We start from the raw sequence: 23,509 nt of genomic DNA, 5'->3' as shown, positions 1-23,509 counted from the left end.
ATAAACAAAGTTCAAGATGAATTTGACTCATAGCATTATTGTTTTTGTTTTTAAAATTACTGTACATTTGCGATAATATTGTTATCATGAATTATTTTTGGAGCCGATAATCATGGTAAATTTGATATTGTGGAAAAAAAAGCCCTAGTTCACGATGTCTGAAATTGTTTTTTTAATGTATTTGTTGTGAATAATTCACTAAACTACAAACATTTATGTGACATTATGACGTTGAACTTGATCCAGTACTATATAGTAAATATTTTATAGCTTCTACTTCCACGTGCACTTTCAATATTAGTGCAGACAGTTTAAGTTTGAATCAATAATTGGAGAACTATTTACCTGTTACTCTGAATAATCTTGGCCTAAATACATTTTTTATGGCGAAAGAAAAAAATCAAAACATATAGCCTCACATGAACATATAAAAACATTGTAACATTGCAAGTCATCGATCGGTGAATCAGTGCTTGCTTTCCTGCAATGTGCCTGCCTAAACCAAACATTCAGCTCTTGTGTTATGTTTAAGTAAACACATAGAAATACAAGTGTTTCTCACCTTGACATTTTCTGTGATTTCTGTGATCTCATCTCTTAATTATCAGGTTTCTTTTTGCATGTTTTTTATTTAGTTTCTTCTATAAGCTGTGTATTTGTATCTCAGTGTTTGTTTGCACACTGCACTAAACTATAAAAACTGAAATCAACGTCTGGTCACAAATAGTTTGATGTTTGTGAGTAACATTACTTTAGAAGGAGAAATAAACATTACTCACGTTATCACATGACTAAACTACTGCATTTGTGATTTATTGTTGTTTCATTACACTTTGCAAAAAAGAAGAAAAGAAATCAACATTGCTTACAACCATAAACTCAGTTTAATGATGTTATTAATAATTTTGTTTTAAGTTAACAATTAGGAAGCCCCAACATGTACCTTTTCTCATTTAAATACACTACATGTACAGTAATGTTTCAATACACTTCTCCTTGATAACAATTCATACATTTGTAGACATTTTGTTTTTATTGCAGTTAACAAGAAAAGTTAGCAGGAGTGCTTAAAGTATTGCTACAGTTTCCGTTTCCTAAAGCGCCTCCCCTAATGTTTCACAAGCCATCATGACAGTTTTACAGAGAAAGTTCGGGGTCATGTGGGGTCAGAGTACAGGAGGCAGAGCAGACAAACTAAACATTTTTTATCTCACTACGAGCCTATACTACCATTTTGTGTTGTTTTTCTGCATACAACTAGTCATCTGTGTATATGTGGTCCTTCTCTTTCTGTAACATATTGCTGGTGTCTCACGTCCCTCAGTTCTTCACACACCTTGTATGGGATCGCGATGTCTGTCAAATTAAATGTGCATATAATGTGAAGACCTGCTACTAAAGTTATAAATCAATCTTTTTTCCTGCTGTGCTCACAGTGTTGAAGCTATTTCATGAAGACAAGGAAACCTTTCTGTGAGGTGCAAGTGAAAATGATAGTCCTCATGTATTTGAACCATTTACATGTTGACTTTTCGCAACAGACTTTTATGTGCTTTGTGGGACTTAACGCACAGTATTGTCAGTGGACGTTCAGGGAGATCATCATAGTAACTATTTCATTGGAAAGGTATGGTTGCTCCTTCTCATCTTATTCTTATTTTTTCCAAACTAACTGTATTTTACACAAACTGTTAGAATAAACACTGATAGCTGCATAGTGCACCAGTTGCAATTACTTTTTCACAGCAAGTCAACTTTTATCAAACAATAAATGTGGTTGTACACATCAGAGCAGTTTTAAGACATAATTCCTTCCCTTTTGCTGATCCTCTTTGACTTCCTTTTTTCTGTCCAACAGAGGTAAAAATAGGCCATTTAGGCTGACTGTGAAAATATAGACAGTACAATACATAAAAATGTTTACCAGTAACTGCAGAAATGGTACGGAAAATGTTGGTACCCTTTCTCTTTATAGTCCACAAAAACTAAACTTTACAGTGGTGTAAGCCACTATACTGTGACAGCTACTTTATGGTATCAGCTAACATCAGAAGCCACTACTATATCTAACCCAGCGGGCGTGTTTTTGATTACATTGAGGCTTTGGATATGTAATGAACCCTTACAGAGGTGAACACTTAAAACATGAGAGAGGTAGGGTTTTGAGTCAGATACAGTGGATCATTATGTTTGATAAGGATGATTAGTGAGTTGCAGATTGGATGATGCTCAAAGAAGTCCATGCTTAATAGAAACTTGTTTTTAAGTTCCTCTTCAAACTACCAGCACAGTCTACTCAATGAATGGCAGATAGTTGAGTGATAAAGGGAAACTGGGGAGGATGGAAACATACTGTCTCTTTGAAATGTCTGAGATTCGGTATCTCCGCTTCTCCCTGTTAAAGTAACAGTAGTGGTCTGCAACCACAGTATGCACCATGAAGAGTCATATGTTCACCGTTTTTATTAGGCAATAATGAAACAGCAGCTGGAGCCACACCAGCTGATTTGGCTCTTGATGGCACATGGTTGCAGGCCTCCACTTCACAGTGTGCTTCTTCCTGATTCGTCCTCATTCTCTCACCGTCAGTAAGGAGCGAAGAGGATCGGCCCGTGCGTGGTGCGGATGGGTCCTGGGGCGGGCCTCAGCAGGCTGAGGGGTGTTCCCTGTAGGAGGTGGTGATGGGGATGGTGGTGGGAGGTTGGGCAAGGGGGACGTAGTGCCAGTTGATTGGAGGAGGCTGCGGCTGCCATCGCTGCGGCAACAACCAGGGGATTTGGTAAAAGTCCGGCCCCCAAAGATTTTGGAAGTTCCTTTCAGAAAAATAAAAATAGATTCATTAATGCATGCGTGCAAAGGTTTTCCTAAATGATCATTTTTCGATGGGGGAAAATTGAAAAATATGGACTATGGAATATAAAACATAGGAGACAAACTGAGTTTCTACCATAAAGTCTGTGCGCTTCTTGTGCCGACTGAGAAGAGGATTTGGTTTCCCCGCAACTCCATCCCGATGCCTCCGGCTAGATATGTGCTAAAACATAAATAAGAAAGCAGTGTTATTAGATATTGAGATTGTGGAAAACTACCGTATGGGTTACTCTCGGTATTTGGATCTTCGTGTGAGTTTCCTCACCTGTTTAAGCTGCAGCTCTGAGTTGACTCTGACGTTGCAGATCTCACAGTGGAAGGTGCGTTCCTGAGTGTCGGGGTCAGAAGACAGCTCCCCTCCCTGCTCTGGGCTGAGTTTAGGACCAAGACGTGGGTATGCTTTAATGGGTCCCAGTCCACTCCGAGCCTCCAGAATGGTTTTGTGTTTGGTACCTGGACAAACAATGAGAAGAAGTGTGTAAACTATGTTGGCAATAAGTATAGAGCGTATACAAAATACCACATTGACCTTGTGGTGAGATTATGTTTTCAACTGCCGTTTCTACAATCAAGCATTCATTTTAAATCTGTTAGGCAAACATGGACGTGTCCTTAAAGTGCTCCGAGGATTACGTGACATCCAGAACAGCTCCTAAATGCACCTTGTTGGTGCATGTTTGTGAACAAGTTCTAAATCTGCTAATGTCATGATACCCATTTGAGATATAAGAGGGTATCCCTGGAGTTGCATTTACTGCGTGCGGCAATATTTAGTGTGTAGATAGAAGGTGAGATCACGTATCTCCATCATGCAGTGTTTCAACTAGGCAATCCTACCACTAAGTGGCACCAACGCACCAGCTTTTTAGAACGCAGATTAAATACATCATTTTTCAAAGGACATGCTTCCGGTTCGCATTGGGGTGAACCTACCTTTGTTATGTGCCTCCAGTTGTGAGAGGGAATTAACAGCTACTTTGCACAGGGAACAGTAGAGAAGCTTCTTGGCTTTCTCTTCCTCTGACTCTCCTGAAGAAGGGCTGGGTGCTGGGGATGGGGTTTCAGAGAGACCAGTCGCTGCTGGATCTGCAGGGTGGGTGCTGAAGGCCAGGGTGGGGGAGGGAGAGGATGGCAAAGGTGTGCTGACAGTAGTCAAGGGGCACTCTACATCTGAGCTCAGTGTGGGTGTTGGAAGGCGGCTAGGTGTCAAAGGTAATTTGTTAGAGTTGGGACAGGATTGGGTGTCATCTGTAAACAGCACAAAGTGTTCATGTTAGTGAATCATTTGTGGAAAGTCAACCATAATTAACTCTTAAACTCTGAGGACAATGATATAATCTTGAATCATTGGATCTGTATAGATCAAAGAAATGTACGCAGGTTGTTTAAATAATTGTTCTATTCTTTTCTGGGGATCAGATTTGCAAGTTCTGATTAAATCATATTAATACATTTCAGATGAAACCGAGACACTGTTTTGTGACAGATGTGTGTGTGTAACATCATATGTCACAGGTGATGCTCACCCTGCATATCGTGATCAGGCTCGGGGCTCGATGGCGAGGGGCCCGGTGGGGAGGGTGAAGCGGTAGTGGGAGCTTGCTGCTTGTCACCCTCTTGGAGACGAGCTGTCTTAGATGTCTCGATCCCCTTCACTCTCCGGGCATGGCGGTTTCCCTTGTAGTGGGCCTCAGCCTGGCTCTAGCAAAATAACAGGACATATCAGAGGTTGACATTAATTCATGGGTTTGATACGACCGGGTTCAAATTTCCTCTTTTTAACAAAACATTTCATGTCGGCACTAAACAACCATTATTAGCATTTTTGGTGCATCAAAGTAAAGGGCTGTTGAGCCGATGGTTTGCAGGTCTGATGTGCTGATAAGGCTGTCAGAGAAGATTAGCACTCAGAATACTATCGTCTTCCTTCACTACTGGTGTAATCACTGAACTGGCCTGCTGAGCTAATGGCAATTATTGAGTGTGGGATTATTTAAAATGGACTGGAGGGCAGTGAGTAACCAGTAACAGTCAGCTGTCGAGAGAAAAACCATAAGTGTGTGTTTGTCTGCTTGTCTGTATGATTGCATTTAAAAGAATCGTTTTAAAGTCAGAAAAAAAAATAATTATAAAGAAAGTCGACCTTCCATGAATCATTTGGGTTTCTGTTTATCAGTTATGTTAATGGGTGATGTGTTGATGTTGCGATTCATAAGATTTGAATGGAATTAACCTTTATTTTTTATGCTTGTTATTGTTGGCATTTGTTTTAGCAATAACCATTCAATATATCATTTGTTATTACATCATTGTCAATTAAAATTGACATTGGTCATACATTAAAAGTCGCAAAAACATCCAATGCAGAAATAACTTCAAGAGATACATGGGCTGGGAGATCGGAATTACCCTTCAAGTTCAGATATGTGCATATCAGCATCAGATGAAATGTGCGTATGTGCATAGGCCTGCTGGAATTAGATACGTTTCCTTATGTCAATAACAAGGCTGAGGGACCTGCGTAAGGCGCGTGACCGGTAGTAGGCCACATGTTTGTGACTCTTCACTGAGTCAAGGGGACCACTGGGATGTGTCCATGTAGCCCCTAAAAGCATGAGGTATTAACTGCCAATGTTAGTCACCCAAATAGCCCACATCCTGATTGGTGATGACAGAAAGGCAGATATAGATCTGCCTGTGTAACCCAACTCCTTTGACTACTGCGACCCAAAGCCCTGCAATAAGACAAGGAGATGAAGTCCTACAAACAAATGACAGCAGGGAAAAACATTTAATGCTCCTTCTTCTCTTTGCAGTTCACACTTTGTGCTGCCATTGTTTTTCCCGCTCAGTTTCTGCATCTCTCAGTTGTTTTCTTTCGGCTTGAGCTTTGATACGTTCACTCTCCTTGTGACCTTCAGTGTCAGATCTTAAGAAATCAATGAAGGTGTTCCGTCAATTCAAGCATTAAACGCTTGACAGGCTCGGGGTGGGGGCGCGATGCAGCAGAAACAATTGGATGTAAAAGAGATTAACGCATCCGATCTTGAGAAGAGTGAAGAATAGTAAAATATAAATGATTTTGGGCATAGTAGGTAAACTGGACTGAGAAGATGCGAAAGAGCCTATGAAAATGGGAATTAAGATGAACGAAGAAGCAGAGATGGGATTTAAGAGGGAGAAAATGAGAGCAAGTGAATGTCCCTGAAATCCTTTTTTCTCTCTAAGCAGGATGTGCTTTGATGTTTTATCTATAAAGCAACAAAGGCACAGAAAGCCGAGAGACTGGGTCTAGAAAATCTACTGTACGGCGCACTGGCAGCAGCGACAGGAAGAGAGGATGGGAAGAAGCTGGAGAGGTGGAGAGAAGGAGAGGGGACAGATGATACTGTATACACGACAAAGGGGGAAGCAGAGAAACGAAAACAGGAAAATGGTGTGCAAACCCTGTTGCTGAACAGACGGAGACAAATGAAACAAGATTTGGTTTGGGCCTGAGAAGAACAAGAAGAGAAAGAAAGAGAGAGAGAGAGCGAGAGAGAGAGAGAGAGAGAGAGAGAGAGAGAGAGAGAGAGAGAGAGAGAGAGAGAGAGAGAGAGAGGTGTCTAGTATGGTTCTGCAGTAGTGACGATGGCTAATGCAGCATGGTGTGACGTCAGCCTTGCAGCAGAGCTGAGCTAAACACTGGCAGGCTAATCTGTCCTCTGTGGCCAGAAATGAATTGCATTGTTATGATTGCAACATGTGTGGTAGCAGCGTAGTCGCAGTGAAAAGCACCTTGGTCTGAATGGCCGCTATCAATCTGCCTCTTTTACTTTGTGTAAGTACTTGAGACCTCCCATTTAACCCCTGCCTCCCTCCCTCCCACATAAACACAAAAGATAAATGTTGGTATTGTTAATGCACTATGGGTTTCATATGACCTGAAGAAGACTAGATGAAAAATAATGAGTGTTTGTCTGCCTTTGAACTGCTGCAGCGCAGCCCAGACAGCGTGAGTAAGCCAAGAACTGTACTGTAAGCAGAGTATTCCTTCATTATTAAAGAATGTCCACCGTGCTTTAAGCTCCCAGTCTCTCAGGTTACTGTGTAAAGTGCTGTAGAGCTGCAGCAGAGTAGATGCACACCAAGGCTCACGAGTAAAACAGCAGGCAGCACGAACAGGTGGCTCAGGATTAGACATCCCACTGCATCTCACAGAGGTGACACCAGCACTCTCATTCATGCACATGCATTTTCACACATGCACGTTCATATTTACTCAAACGGTATGTAGATATTAACATGCTGCAAGCAGCTCCCACTCATGCTCTGTATTCCATGCTCATGTAGACCATGTGGTAACATGCACGTCTGAGCAGGGGAGATATAATTAAGCAACCCCTCACAGAGTTACACAAGTTTCAGATGACTCCCTCCCAGCCTGTGTCCTTTATACACCATTGCATTTAGAGTAAGTATTTAGCACTTCATCACTGGAATGCATTTATATTTTTAACCAGGGTAGTATGTCAGGCTTTTGTTTGTTTTCTACTCATGTTTAAGTTAGAGGTTAAAGTGTAGGTCAGAAGTACCAATATTTTTCCATCGTAAAAACCCTTTCAATGTTAACAAATACACAGTCAAACTCAGCTAATTAGTTGGACCGCATAACAAATTAATCTCAGACATTTTTTCCCTACTTCTAATAGAACTAACTGTAGACATTATTTAGGAGGTCATGCGTGATCAGAAAATGTTATGACCCACCAGGAAATGAGCTATCTAATTTCTTATTTCTCCGTGCTTGAATGAGTCTCTGACCATCAATATAATTCCACTGTGCATGTTTACTTCCAAACACATACAGACTGTAAAAGGCCAAGTACTTGACTCTTAGCACATCAGTCAGTACATCCAGTAGCTGGGTTTTGGATGTCTACATTATGAGCTATTTGCTTTTCAACTTGAGTTAACACTACTGCCTCTTTAATGGGGACACTCAAGTAATTCCTCTAGAGTTTCATAACTTCTGGCCTCTTTTATTTTGGTCCCACCGCTCGTGGGGTAGTGCTGTCTGTCAAGAGTGAATCCCAGAAATTGTGCTCCATCGGCTTTAAGGTAGCTTTGAGGACAAGCTTGTGTTAACTGTGGTTCACCCTCACACATCTCACACCCCTCCATTGAACCTTATCAAAGTGGAATTAAAATCAGAATCAGTATATCCCTCAATATACTCTGTTGAAATAGTCTTTTTCAAGTCTGATACACCGTTCAGACCAACACAATCTCTACTCTTAAAAGAAAGGTTTTGCAAACTTTATGAAGCTTGCTTGTTGTCCTCGCTGATTTTTTGACACACAACATTCCCTTAAGCTTTTGATACTGGAGTGCATGAATACATCCAAAAGGTTACGGGACAGTCAAGGAATAAATTAAACAGGCAGGGATTTTCTCGGTCTTCCTTCCCCTCACTCGTTTTTCTGGACAGGCTAAAATTGGAGCTGAGAAACTGTAAAGTTCTCACCTACTCCAGCTGTACAGTCAATCACCAACTCACTTTGACTCCAGCCAGCTAACTTTGTAGGTCGTGATTCAATTTGTCAAGAGTGCAGGGCTCGGAGACTATTTTCTAAGGTCTGCCTCCTTCCCCATATGCTTATCAAGCTTTCTGTTGTCATATGCAGTTTACACTTAAAACCTTTTGCACACCAATCCACCCATATTGAGAGTGGGGGTGGGAGGGTGTATTTAAGTAGTCGTATGAACCCCAAATGAGTTCTAATAATTGTGTTATTATATTTTTTTCTTTTTCAGAAATTTGTGAAATTTAAAACAAAACAAAAAAAAAACTTTAAAAAGTTATTTTGATCATAACTATGAATATCCAGCATGATCTAAGCAAGATTTCCCCAAAAAGTATTTTGGAGCGCTTGCCAACTTGTTGAAAATGGTTCAGGCCATCGAAAATAGTAATAAGACACCTTTTTGGAAAAATGAAAACATAAAGAATCAGAATCTCATTTCTCAAAGAAATCACAACGAAACTAAGCATAGGGGTGTTGCGATGGATTGTTAATCAAAAAACTGTGTCATTCGGTGTAAAAATGAAGAAAAAAAAATTATGGCAAAGCACCGTCTTACTGGGGCATGCTGGAACTTTACATTTGCAGAAGTCTTCCCCCTTGCTGTATGACGTGTTTTTTTAAACGTGGGCGGCACACGAAAGGCACAGGAAGTGGATATATGAGGCTTGTGATTTTTTAGGTCTATCGTGATCATTTTGTTGGATTCCCACAAGCACGTAGGTTTACGGATATGTGTTTGTTAGTGAAATCCCACCTTGTAAAGGGTACTTAGTGAAACCTTACGGGCGCCGCAAAAAGTTAACGGAGCTGACAGCAAGTCGACGGAATTTATGTAAGTACTGAAACTTTACCGTTACTTTTTAAATATTTTTTCATGTCATGTCTTCTCAAAAGGGTTGCAGTATTGTAGCAACTTAAATGAAGCTAACCAACAATGTGTTGTGGAGATAATTAACGTTAAAATTAATTATTTTTTTGTTTTGTTTTTATAATCTTTTATTAGTCCCACAGTGGGGAAATTAGTCTCTGCATTTCACCCATCCTTAGTAATTAAGGAGCAGTGTTGTGCTGTGAAGCACTCGGGCTTCAGTGTCTTGCTCAAGGACACTTCAAACATGAAATTATGGGAAGAACAGGGATCGAACCGGGTCCGTGTATTTTGCGGCCACCGTTTTTCGTTTTGAAATAAGAAAACCAAAATCAGGAAACAGCCCGTTTCCTGATTTCCGTTTAGAAATAGGAAAACAAAAAACGGAATGGGCTGTGAAGCTACTCTGGCATAGTGGCCGTATGGGGTACTGCAACATCGCGTGACTCACACAAAAGCAATTTGTCCTATACACAATCAATGGAAAAGGAGAATCTGTAAAATGGAGAAACCCTTTTTCTGAGTGTCACTAACCCAGAAATTTGGGTATTCTTTTCATTATCAGAATTCTATCAATTCATTCCAATAACATTTGGAAAGTCTAGCTGTACGATGAGATTATTATATCCCACTCATGTGTGTGAGAAGCCAACTAAATGGCAGCTGTTGCATTCTTTCAGCTCAGCTGGAGAAGGACTTAGGGGTTAGTCAATTATTAAACCTCGTTATTCATCACATGCTTGGTTTCTACTGCAGCAGTAAGTTGGCCGACCATGCTAACATTGCAGCTAACATTTGGCCGAATGTCACACTTGCATTAACTTCTTACACTTTTGCATGTGTGTTTTTGTAAAGGCAATAAGAGAGACAAGGTCTGCCAAACTCTTTTAATGCCAAACTTCACTCGTACTACCGCATGCACACTGCTTTGGCCTTTTTTAGGAATCTAAAGCATGACAGGCCTGCTCTGCCAGCTGCTATAAAAGCAGATCCTTCATTTGAATTGTTTAAGGTTTCATACCTCTGAGTTGAAGCGTATTTGACAGACGTTACAGGAGATGATTGGCCGCTTGGTCTTCACCATAGGTGGCCCAAAGGTGTGCGTCATCACAGCTTTCTGGACGGGGTCCATCTGTGGACAGACAACCCAGAGGTCACATCAAAGATTCAACACTAGAGGAGCTGAGGGCAGTGTTTCCGTTGTTCTCCTGACGGCAGTCTAGTGATTGTGGATGAGAGAGAAAGGTGTTAAAGGAAAGGTGCAAGAGAATGACAGCAGGAGCCGCTGAAGGGCTCGAAAGCCGGGAGATAAAAAAGAGTGGCGAAGAGTGAATTGAAGAGGGAGCAGTGATTGATGTGGACAGGAGGACGTGTGTTTTCACACCAGGGTTAGAAGCACCTAATTACGAACCCCTATCGCCAAAAATCTTTACTTAGTTTGTGTGCTACAACACCACCGCTTTTTAAAACATCATATAGAATATTACACAAGACAATTGAGATATTGTCTGTTAAGCACCTTGATAAGAGATTAAAACAATACTTTAGATTAGAAGGGACGTAAGGGCCTTCTAATTTTGCGAGAACAGCAATCAAATTTGCCTGCAGGGAAATTTATAAAACTGAGTTAAAAAACTGTAGAAATTTAATTTAAATTGTAAAAACAATGATTTTACCAAATGGCATCTGGACAAGTCGAGGTTTATATAAAAAATAGAGATCATTTTAAAAACAATACCTCTATTTACAAACATACACAGAATGTGAGTTAAAATAGGACTTTTTCTTCTCAAAAGTAACAACCAAGCTTGTGATTTTCAGATCCAGCACAGATATATACACCACGTACTTCTCTCATAAAATGTTAACCGCCTCATTTTTAGACGACTTGAATGGACTCGTGTGAGCTCTCTGGCCTGTTGGCAAGGTTCAACAACCACAGCGCTGGGTGTTGCCCTCATTAAGTAGCCAAAAGCACACTGCGGTTTTACTCTGCCTCTCATCTCCTGCTCAGACTGTGAACGTCTGCTGCCAAATGAGAGACTGTTTACACTCTCAAGCTGCAGGCACCAGGGGAAATGGTATAATTGGTCTGAAAACTTAACCCTTTTTGAATGCATTGTTAGGAATATTTATAGTCTTTAGCCTTTTTTGTGTGCTCATTTCGCTAACTTGTTTCACCAGTTCACCTCTCTCTCTTCATGTCTAAGGGGTTTACCATGAAGCAATTTAGACAGAGCCAGGCTTTCTTTCCCTCAGCTTGCACGACAATGTGCCCAAGTCAGAGACAATGGGTTCCACAATTTCTTACTGGTGGACGTTCTCCATGTTGATCTCTCTCTGTGACTCATTGTATGTTTTTTGCTGCCTTTATTTTACCACCTGTTCTCTCATCTCTTTCTATACTTCTGTCCCTACTGTTATGAACTCATTAGCCTATATTGGTCAAATTTCTGTCTGCTCCTTCACTCTCTTGTCCCTCAAAAGTGGAGCTTTTGTTGCACCAGAAATGTAACATATGAATATATGGCCTTAGTTACAGTTTCAGTCTTGAATATCCAATCTCTAACACACTCTAAAGGCTCCGTAGCTCAAGATCATCTTGCATTTTTTCATTCATCTTTTTTTTCTGAAATCAAGATTTCAGTCTTGGTGGATTTGGTGGAAACAATACAGGTCCAATAGTTGTGTTGGAAATGGTACGTTATTGACCACTGGCGGCAGCAAACACATGTTGAGAGGCTTCCTTTAAAGAATTACCAACTCATTTATCTGTTAACAGAGCTCTTTAACTATATGCTGAAATAACTCATTGCTTCAAGCTTTTTAACTTGGGTCTGGACCTCTTAACCTGCTGTTGTGCTCTTTGACAGCTATTTGTCAGCTCTGGTTAGAGAAAAAACTGAGCCAATCAGAGCTTTGTAGGAAGAATAAGATTAAGATAGAGGACGATATCTCTGCCAGAGCCTCAGAAATAAAGACAAGAATAGATGACATCTACACAGCTTTACAGGCCTTTGTAAGTCTACTTAAATAAATATCAGCTCTTAAATGTCAAGATTCACTTGATAGGAAAATTGTTAACCTCTCCGAACATCAGTCGTGGAGCTTCGGTTTCCGCAGAAAAAAAATGTGGAACAGATATGTTGCTTGCTACTGATGCTAACAAAAATAAATATATTATTGCAGTATATGAGCGCAAACTAAATCATAAAGAAATAAAACATTGCAGTTCAGTCTGATTATCAAGGTAGAAGATAATTCAGTTTTATCTTACATCGTAACAATGACTCATGAATGAATCGTGTGCTCCAGATCAGGTCCAAGATGAGCATGCTTGTTATGAATCCCTGGTGTATGAGTATGCAGTGGAGGATGGGTAGTAACAATGAAAACTAATACAACCACAGCGAATGAATATTGCTTTAAAAAATGACCATTAATGACATAAAGATGGGCTTAGATGTATTGAAAATATGAACTTTAATGTAATATGTTACAACTTTAATGTAATATGTCTTTGCCAAACTCAGTAACTGACACAGCGCTTATACCATATCCATTCAACTTCAGCCTTACAGGTATTTTCCTCTGGAGCTTTTGAAATCAACAGCGTCTCGCTCTCTCCCGCTGCAGCACCGTACAGCGTCTGTCTCAATGCAAGAAGTCGAGACCTCCTGAGAATCTTAAGTGTCTAGAAATGACCTGTAATCCAGGTCAGACCGATATGATATAATATCTGTTGGTAATTTATTGAACTCCACACTCAAAAGACTTTCTAGCCAAACTGGAGCATAACTGTGTTTGAAACAATAAAAGCAAAGTGTCTTTGGCAGTTTTTCCTTCTCCATTTCCTTTCAGTCTCCAAGGACAAGGAGGCTGGTCGTCCTGCTTTAAATGAGGACTCACTGAGCTGCGGCCTTCTATCACTGGATGACAGCAGTGTCTTAGATTTGTTTATATTTTACTGCACTGACAGAGTGACTTGGATTGAGGTAGCATTAGTGGAAGCACTTAAAGTCCTCGATGAAGCAGGATGAATGATTAACCTGCGCATGGGCCTTAACGCAAAGAGACATGCTTAATAATACTGTGTTTGTATGTGAGGTGCACATGCTCATCTGTTTGTCACCACGCTGACCTTCACATGAAACCCAATCTAGAAATGAAAAGGAGCCACAGCAAATGCTGACTGTGGAAAATCCAGCCCTGTGCCTCTTATACAATTGATTAGCTGTAACTCATTTTATTGCAGTAAAACACTGCAGGCATTTTCTCAATTATGCTGAAACTCACTCAGCTGAATGAAAAGTAAATAACTGTCACCTTTTCATTTTGGATCATACAGGATAAATACTCAACACTTCATCACTTGTCTTCACTCTGGGGACAAATATCCCAAATCACAATATCAGCTCTGTCTTCTGTTCAGTGAAACAAGTCGTTAACAAATCCCAGACGGCATTAATGCACGTGTGTGATTGCGCAGGTATGCCTGTGAGCACTCACTGTATTAAAGTTGTGGAAGAGGCCAATGCCGGCCGGATGAGGCGACTCCAGGGGGAACTGGAGGAAGCGCTTCATGTCCAGCGGCGTTGGGAAGACAGATGGGCTCCTGAGGAAGGCAGGGACCGGCCCCGGTCGGTTTACACTTCCTGTGGTGGAAAGCACAGATGGGGACATACGAGATTAAACAATGAAAAAAAACACGAAGCCCTATAATCGATACATCTGATGAAGCGTTTATAATGATGAGAATCACAAACTAAAATCAAGGAAGAGTTCAACATTTAGCGAAATACACGGACGCTTTCTTACGTTAGATACAACTGTCATGAGTGGAAACGAGGAGACAGATGGCTCTGCCTTGGCTCTGCCCGATGGTAACAAAATCTGCCTCGCACCGCATCTAAAGGTCACTAATTATCATGTTATAACTTGTTTGTTTATTCTGAACAAAACGTGAAGTGTATAAGCGATACATTAATAGTTGTTTCCCCATGTTTGCGGTCTTTGTTCTAAGCATATATATATATATATATATATATATATATATATATATATATATATATATATATATATATATATATATATATATACATATATGTATATATATATATATATATATATATATATATATATATATATATATATATATATATATATATATATAAAGGTCACCAAAAGGTTGCTAAAAAGGCCTGAAGAGTCCGGGATTATTCTCAAAACGTTCTGGGCTGTAGCCTCAGATGCCCAGACCGTTCTTGAAGGTTTTTTTATAGTTTACAATTTCTCTGCACCTCCCTTACATTTTGTCTCAACCATTGTTTATCAGATGCACTATTTACTGTAATGAAGGCCCGAAGCCCAAAGAGGGATGGGTTCATAGATATGATTTGCCGTTCAATGTCAATTAGGGAAGAAAGACATCGGGCCAATTAACGTCTTTTGTGGGCCAGAAAATAGATGACTGGTTTGCCAGAAGGCCAGTCCACCACCACTGGCAGGAACCTCGACCTTTTTCCAAAATGTCAAACCTTTTCTTAAAATATACAACAAGAGCCTACTGTAAAACAAGTTTGAACATTAAATTGCATCTAACACTCCCTTTTCGCTCAATCTGAACCCTCCCCTTTGCACAATGTTTCCATGTTCAGCCCCATACCTATACCACAGCTTTCCTCTCTCCACCTCTCTTGCTCACTTTTCTCTCAGCAGTAGCTCAGCAGTGGTGAATGCCTACACTTGAGGAGTTTTATGTGATGGGCAGGAGGGCTAAGCTCCTTAAGCCTCGCAGCTGGGGTGCTGCAGATATCCGCCTTTTCTCCATTTCTCCCTCTGTCTCTCTCTCAGCAAGCACAGTTTTCTATCCCCATTTCATGGTCCCTTATTCCGTCTGCCCGCCTGTGTATCCCACATCTGTGCTTCTCCTCAATCCAGCCCCAGTTTTTCTTACTGTTTTGTTCCTTCTCATCCTCTTTCTGTTTCGCTCTCTCCACTCCACTCCACCGCTTCCTGTAGTTCTTCTATTTAGTGTAAAAAACAGCAGGGTGCTTCAGAGAATTTGTATAATCTTTTCTTTTGAGATTATATGCAATCGTCATCCTTTACTGCCAATGCTTTGTGACGACTACTTAGCAATTTTGTTACATTTGAAAAGAAAAACTGGTCACTTGTCAAAACGAGTGGAAGAAAAGGCTATTTTGGTAACAGCAGAGGAGGCTCCTTTCACTGACAGCAGGGGAGACGTAAAGAATGTGCTGTCAGGATCAGAAATAGATGGAGGGGAAAGTCTCTCCTTCTGGCATTCCTCTTCAGACTGTCTTGGTCTTCAGGAGGCTGTAGCAGCTGAAACTCAGCTTTAGTTATTGTCATTTATTTGTGGCTGCTTTCTCATATGCTTCATGGGAAGTAGGGCGTTCAGAAGGTGGAAAGGAAATAACGTACAAAAGTGCAGGTCATGGTTTGAATGTCCTTCAGACGTGTCATGAAGCCCACAGCTCACATGGCGGCCATTATCACCTCTCTAAACCGACCACATCAAGATTCATGCTGAGTGAAAAGCCAGCGGTATAATAACACACCTTAGTTCACACCAACATATGAACATGCAGGAATGAGTGAAGGTGGAACACCAGATATCACGAAGGAATGAGTGTAAGCACTTGCAAGATAACAATAACAATAATAAAAAGTTTGACGTATTTTTCATTCCTGTGTTTGAAGCTGTAAATATGAAAGGATACGGATGGTATGTTCTATTTTTAAAACAACAAGTCCCATGAAAAGACCTAAACTAATGATGTGTTAATCCACCTTTTAATACTTTCTGACTTAATGCCGCATGTGTTTTCGACTGAAGATCTAGATATTTAAAATTATGCCACAGCTAAATACTTGCTGCACTGTAAAATGTAATAGTGGTCCAGCCTTACATTAAATGAGTTAATTTTAATCGGCTATCAAAAATATCCCTTCTTACTCGTTTTTACCAAGTAACAGTTACTTGCAGGTCAAAAACAACCAGTTTAGTAATTGTTTTGAGTAAAGCTAACTTGATACACTCAAGTAACAAATAACGGCTGCGGTCTGGGCATGTGCAGAAGCCAACATTCAGTCCGTGCTCGCTCAAGACACTGTGTAAATTGCTTAGCGCTTCTTCTGCTGAAAGACAGTTCAACATGTGAACTATGGGATACACGGCTCAAACAGGCTACCCCGTGGTCACAGGATAACAACTCATCCCCGTGACCGAGTCAGGTCACCTGAAAACTGACTTAAATGTCACATACTTAAAGTTGACAAATGCATTTTGGTCGCAGGGCGCGCAACATTGAGCACCGGGAAAGTCTGAGTTACAAGTGAACGCCCAATCAGCTTTCTGCAGAAGCGACGTTACACAAGGTTGTGTTGAAACGTGCAGTGCGTGTTAAGAGACATATTTACTGTTTGTAAAGCCAACAACTGTTTCCCTGGAGAACTGTGTTGAAGGTTCGCAAGAGGCTGCAGCAACAGTAATGTAACGTGTACCCATGTGTTAGTAGAACATACATAGTTAACTTTACTTGCTTGTAACAAGTTCCTGTGCTTTATTTTTTTTTTAAGGCAATCAGTTTGCAAGGTTTTTTAATGTAAGGTTAACCAATCAAATTTGACAGTGTGGGCACGGTCTGTAGAATACGTTAGTCAAACAGGAACAAATCATGTTTTTGTTGGGGAATATTTTTCGTGAGCTATTGAGTATTCACAGGACAACGTATGTGCGAGTGACTCAAAATATATAATGCAGTGCCCACGTTTATGGCAAGCAATATGTAAACTCTGGACTTAATAGTCTTTGTGATGGCGCCCTGATGTTTCTGAAGAGCTGCTGTGAAGCTCAAAGTGGATGCTGCAGCCGTAGCCATCTTGGCAGTAACAACACGGCTCAACTCTAAAAATGGGCAAGGAGGTTGATCGTCAGTGGGGATGAGCTGCGCATGAGTGATGCAGCAGAGCACAGCTAACAGCCCCCATCTCAAATATGCCTGACTTTGAGCCTTGATGAAATTCAAACGGATGAGTTATAAATTCAATAACTGTACAGTTGTCATAAATATGATTATTAGAGACCAGGCTCTAAAGATGCTTATTTCTGCTGTAAAGATTGTAATTTTTACATTGGGGTCTGTGGGGATTGACCTGCTTTAGGAGCCAGCCTCGGTTGGCCATTCAAAGAACTGCAGTTTTTGGTATTTCTGCTTTGGCTTCATTTCTCAGCCCCCGAGGTGGTCAATTGGTTTGTTGCATTAAGTCAGTGGTTCTTAAACTTTTTCTGTCACAACCTACTTTGGGGGAAGAAAAATGTCCGGGTCCCACCGCCCTAACAACATTGGAACAAAATGGTCCAACTTTTTCAAGTAAACCAGATTGCTTCATTAGACAAAACTTAATAACACGTGCAATCACTTTGTGAAAACAATGCAAGTAAAGTTATATACGTGCAAAGAATAACCAATATTGAACAAAAAAAAGATTACCAATGAAGCCGGTTGGAGCCGTGTTTTCTAGTTTCATGTTGAAGTGTCCTTGAGCAAGACACTGAAGCCCCAGTGCTTCACAGCAGCACAAAGCTCCTTAGTTGCTAAAGATGGGTCAAATGCAGAGAACAATTGCCCCACTGTGGGATTAATAAAAGATTCTAATATATATATATATATATATATATATATATATATATATATATATATATATATATATATATACATGTATATATGTATATATATATATATATATATATATATATATATATATATATATATATATATATATATACATGTATATATGTATATATATATATATATATATATATATATATATATATATATATATATATATATATATTTATTAGTCCCTCTGTGGGGAAATTACAGTATTACAGCAGTCCTCTCTCTCTCTCTCTCTCTCTCTCTCTCTCTACATATATATATATATATATATATATATATATATATATATATATATATATATATATATATATATATGTATATATATATATATATATATATATATATATGTATATATATATTTTTTTTTAAAGAATCTGCATCTTCCCTCGCGCCCCACCTGTAATACCTCTGCGCTCAACTAGATGGTCGCGCCCCACAGTTTGAGACCCACTGCATTATGGGAACATGCGACTCAGTGCAAAAGTGTGGCTCACTGATGTGTTTTTGGATCACATTGGAGCTGGAAGACACAGAGGAATACAAAATATCAACCATTTGGCGACTATATAAGGTTAATTCATAGTCTTTCTAAGGGATTTGTTAAAGAAAAATACAGAATATCACCAGACCTACCTTTTAACAATCCAAACATTTAAGGGTATGTGTGACATTCTTCCTTGCATCTATTTATCATGTCAAGAACTATTGAAAAAACGGAGTAGAAATGTCTTAGATGCAATTAAACATGCGGTTAACAAAGCATGTAGTGGGACAATCATGTTTCAGCTCTGTATGGATTAGCTCTGAGGTATCATCATTCTGCTTCCTCTTTGGTTAGTGAAGCGTATTCCTTACACGCTTCTGTAAAGCCGCAGCTCATTTTACGCCACATAATAATTTAAAGGTCAAAGCATGTCTGTTACTTATAAATCTGCATTTGCTGTGCAGACACTAACAATAGAATGATGTATTTCACGTGGGCACACTGTGTTTTCAGGGTGATTTTCTGCGCCATCCCACAGCAGCTTGGTGCGGTGTCAGCAGCCCCTGACCTACCCTCCTCCTGAGTGATTTACAATGACATCAGATAAGTGTACGCCACGACTCTTCAACAGCGACCGCGCAGGGAGGGTGCGCATTGATTGGACACATTCTGAGGAGCGTTAAAGTGTTAAAGCGATGCCAAACTCTATAAATCCAGACATCTCCGTCTATTGCTTCTTCTCTCCACTAAAAAATGAACAGACACTGCCGTCTCACCCAGAGCCTTATCGTACTGTCTTTTTTTTCTAATGCAAATGTTTGGGCGAGAAAAAGATCAATGCCTGTGTAATAGCTTATTGAATTTTTGTGTAGATTGTGAGAGAGAGGTAGTTGGACAGCAATGAAGAGACGCAGAGAGGGGGGAAAAAACAACCAGAGACAGAGTCTTATCGTCACAGTAGATTTCACAGACTCCGACATGTGCACACAGAGGCGTGCACACACCAATATGCTGTGACTAAGGCCTCTCAAATTGGCAATTCATTTAGCCAATTTAGGTTTAATGATCACAGAGGTAATGTCAATGTCAGTGACGTCGCTGAAGCTCCTCTATATTCCCTGCCTGCCTCCATCTTGGTGCTCCATGATGGGACAGGAGACTGGGTGACATGCTGTCTAACAGAATGATGTCTGACGAGAGGCAGAAGCACTGCAGGGTCTCACTGGAAAAAAAAGAAATGTAGCCACTTTTAGTTCCAGCTCCACACTCCAAGAAGACCGGCGGCTTGGCACACGATACCGGCCACCTCACATCTGCATCTAAATGGGCTGCTGTGCACAGAAGACTCTGAAATGAGCTTCATGTGGCAGATTAGCCAGCATCCCCTGACAAAACCCTGTCATTGTCACTGCAGCAGAGACAACTCTGTGGCAGCAGCGAGGGTGTTAACCCCAAAACCACTGGATCCACTGTGTGCTTGTTTGTCTTTGCCCCAGGTTTTGTTCACAAGGCAATGTGAAAAAGGAGTTAATCAACATTTGGTAGCAGATGACACCATTAGTTTGTTTACGATTGTCATCTGTTCAAATGATTTATGACTCCTATTCAATGATTTGTAGCAGGAGAGTTGCACTGCCAAATTTTGGTGACCTAATAACCATTTATTTTGCAAGATAAAATTTGAAATAATTTGTCATATCAGCTCTCTCTCTGGTGATTTACATGTAATGCAACTGTGTTGGAGGGTCTAACCTTTAAAGAAACAGTGCTAACTTTGTCGTGATTGCAGGAGGGAAGATGGCTCTGTCTTAGTGTCGCATACTGCTGCTGTGAAGGACTGAGCATGAAATCCAATTTACTGCAGCTCAGCTTACCCTCAAGTCAAAGGCAGCTATTTCAACCTAAGCCGGGGACAGGCGACAATACACACACACACACACACACACACACACACACACACAGACACGTTTGTAGTTTGAACGAGCGATGCTCTAAAAGGAGTAACTTATAGGCTCAAATCTGATTAATGTGTTTCTCTGTGCGAGATCTGGACAGTAAGGAGAGAACACAGTGGAGAGGAGAGGAGAGGCGAGTTCTGGGTAGGAGAACGCAGTTGAGTTCAGCCTGCACTTTGTTTTAATGATAGATGCTCTGCGCCCCAGTGGCCAGGCTTAAATGCCACCTCCCAGAGAACTCTCAGAAGTCCTCTTTTACTGGAAATGTGTGTCTGTTTTTATGCTTTGCTCTTGAGATCAGCCGGCTCCACGCTCTGATTTCATGCAGCCTTTGCAATTAATGAAGACTCAGGTTTTCCTCACAGATTTTGCACTGTTCTCATTAATATTTAAATCATTATGTAATGATAGTAGTACATTGCTGTGTTTCTTCCCTTTTAACTGCTTATTTTTTCAGAAAAATTGTCTGTCTTTGGATAGTGTGGGGATTATGAAACCTTACAAAGAGGTACAAGCTCCCTGATTGGCAAGGAAATGAAGATGACAAGCAAAGAGGAGCTTGGAAGGAAATTATGGCAGTGGTGCTTAGTGGATCAAGTCGATTGAGCGTGGAAAAGAGGTCTGGAAGAGGGGGTAGATGAGGTGGAAAGAGAAGGAAAGCATGAAGGAGGGGGAGGGAGCCGCATGTTTTGAGGTGAGTCCAAGGTGACCAGAGGAGGTAAAGAGCCATGTTAACCTGCAGGTTAATGTACAGAAAAAAATGCCATCTGTTAGCTGAAGAAGGCAGTTATACCCCACACAGTCTGAACAACATACTCTTACTATTTGCGTTTTATACATCTCATGGTAACATCATCAAAGTGAAGAAAGCAATCCATTCGATGCGATGCTTGTGAGGGGTAATCTTTGGCTGTCACATGCAAAATGTCACATACTTATGAATTTTGGTTTGTTTTGGTGCTCTCCCCATTGGTTGTCTGCAAGTTATGTCTTCTTTTTTAGCATATACACCAATACTGAGACATTAAATTAGGAAGACGGCCCATGAATGGTTAATTTTTATGCAATCACATTATTATCTCCCTTTTCCTCCCTCCTTCCAACACAAACTAAAGGTCATTCATACGATCAAATAGCCATTGGTTATATGGACTAGTATAATTGTAACACATACAAAATGATCAACAAAAGATGTGAGGAAAAAATGAAATACATGTTAACTGTCTTACATCCACATTTCTTCTTATAAAAACTCTAAATCAGCGCAATTATTTTTGCTCAAGTTAAAATAGTTTGATGCTATTCTGCCATGAAGAATAATAGCATCAGTTGTTTCAGCAAGGGCACCAGAATGACATCAGTTTACGTTTAAGTGCCAAAGCCCTCTGGAGACCGTAGTAATGACGACAGGAGCAGGAAGAAGTCAGGTAACGTTGTTATAGAGCGGCAAAGTCCACATATGTAAGAGGTTAAAATGGATTAGTCAACAATACTTTGGACTCTAACACAGGAGGCCGCTGTTAGTTTCTCTTTTCAGACTTCAAAAACCCCCACGATCTTTCCAATACCAAGCGTTTACTATTGTAACCACTGAGACAAAAGTCCCCTAACCTCAACAAAGCAGTCAGAAGGGGCATCAGATCAGGAAACGGCCCATATGTTTCGTTCTGAAGGGCATAGACCAATAACATGTTATGTTGTTTAATTTTAGGGACTTTTTTTTAACTCATGCAGATGCCTCAGTCCGTGCACTATAGACGTTTGCATCTGTTAACGCCCACTTCCTTCTTTCCACAAGCTTTATATGTAATCATGCAACTTCTAAATTTAGCCTTACATTCTGGCTTAACACACCCTTAAAGACGAGTGTTTCTATTTGTCTAGTTTTTAAATGCTGTTGAAGGTTAGCTCACCATGCCTCAATCCACATCGACTCAAATATTATCACAACCAATAGACACATAGACATAAATATGAAGGTCAATACTAGGTTTACAAATACCAGAATTTCACTTCAAGCTACAGAAAGGATGATATACAGTAAATATATGATTTTACAGTTTATTTATGAAACATAGTTATATTAATATAATCCATCCGTGCCTTAGAGTTATGGGTAGTCACGTGAATGTTAAAATACTGGATCCTGGAAGTCTTTGTTTCATAAAGAGAGTTGTGAATATCTGCCTGTCGCTCCTTTCAGGCTTCACCTCTTCAGGGAGGCATCGTAACAACCTGAACCTGGCGGCCAACCTTCTCTTTCACTCCACTGCGGTCATGATGTAGCGCAGTCTGAGGCAAACAGAGAGCCCTACCGCAAGAAAACCACGGAGAGCAAAGTAAGAACCATTAAGAGATCCACCATGTCAACATGACCTGCAGTCCTGCCCCACATCATTATTCTGTGTGTCAAACCATTTACACACCTGCTGGGAGCTGGCAGAACACACCACTGCAGGGACAGACCGACAGAAACCTGAGCATGTAAAGTACACAAGCAAACACACAAAGGCACATGTGCAAATGGGCGAACAAACATACAAAACAATGGCATCAGACGAACAGAAGCCAGGTGCATGTCCTTATGATTTTAAACAATTGAGATCACACACGCAATTCGCACTTGATCTTCAATAGACAGAAAAATCCAAAGAAAACAAAAAGAGAATCTATGCAGCTGATCTACATATCGAATATTGTTTTTTTTTTTTCAGCAGAACCTAAAATTACAGGCTACATTTTGGGAGCTGATTGGAGTCTGAAGGCCAGAGTGTGGTATTATGCTATAGCTTGATCTTGGCTTATGCAGGGTAAGAGTCAGGCTGGTGGCCTACGCAGCTGTGGTCTGCATACCTACAGAACAACAAAGAGACTTTATGCTCAGCCGATGTGCCCTCTTGCCATTTTTGGCATCCTTGAAACTAGTAAATTATACAAGTGTTTTGTGCAGCAGGTTTCAAGGCCTTCTAATTTTAAAATGATGGTCAGCAAGTCATCTAAACTAAATTACAACTATGTCTTTGCCATTGCCTTCCAAAACAACAGATATGTAAATG

General features: G+C 40.4%; 1 protein-coding gene across 2 annotated transcripts in view; it reads right to left on the bottom strand.

Moving 5' to 3' along the window:
• Positions 1-874: 874 nt before the first annotated feature.
• LOC137796889 (zinc finger protein 385A-like) overlaps positions 875-23,509 on the bottom strand; it is a 29,541-nt gene continuing 6,906 nt past the window's right edge. For both annotated transcript variants that reach the window (XM_068595115.1, XM_068595114.1), the window contains 7 exons: positions 13,816-13,961; positions 10,328-10,438; positions 4,398-4,572; positions 3,805-4,119; positions 3,137-3,324; positions 2,948-3,034; positions 875-2,813 (listed from right to left, as the gene is read on the bottom strand). In XM_068595115.1, coding sequence (XP_068451216.1) covers positions 2,586-2,813; positions 2,948-3,034; positions 3,137-3,324; positions 3,805-4,119; positions 4,398-4,572; positions 10,328-10,438; positions 13,816-13,961 — 1,250 coding nt within the window. In that variant the 3' untranslated portion in view covers positions 875-2,585. The remainder of the gene's footprint in view (positions 2,814-2,947; positions 3,035-3,136; positions 3,325-3,804; positions 4,120-4,397; positions 4,573-10,327; positions 10,439-13,815; positions 13,962-23,509) is intronic.

The sequence above is a fragment of the Clinocottus analis genome, unplaced genomic scaffold (assembly GCF_023055335.1).
Source record: "Clinocottus analis isolate CAN_PGR_092001 unplaced genomic scaffold, fCliAna1.0.p SCAF_3, whole genome shotgun sequence".
NCBI lineage: Eukaryota > Metazoa > Chordata > Actinopteri > Perciformes > Cottidae > Clinocottus > Clinocottus analis.
Note: the sequence above shows the minus strand (reverse complement) of the source record. Positions and strands in the feature narration are given on the sequence as shown.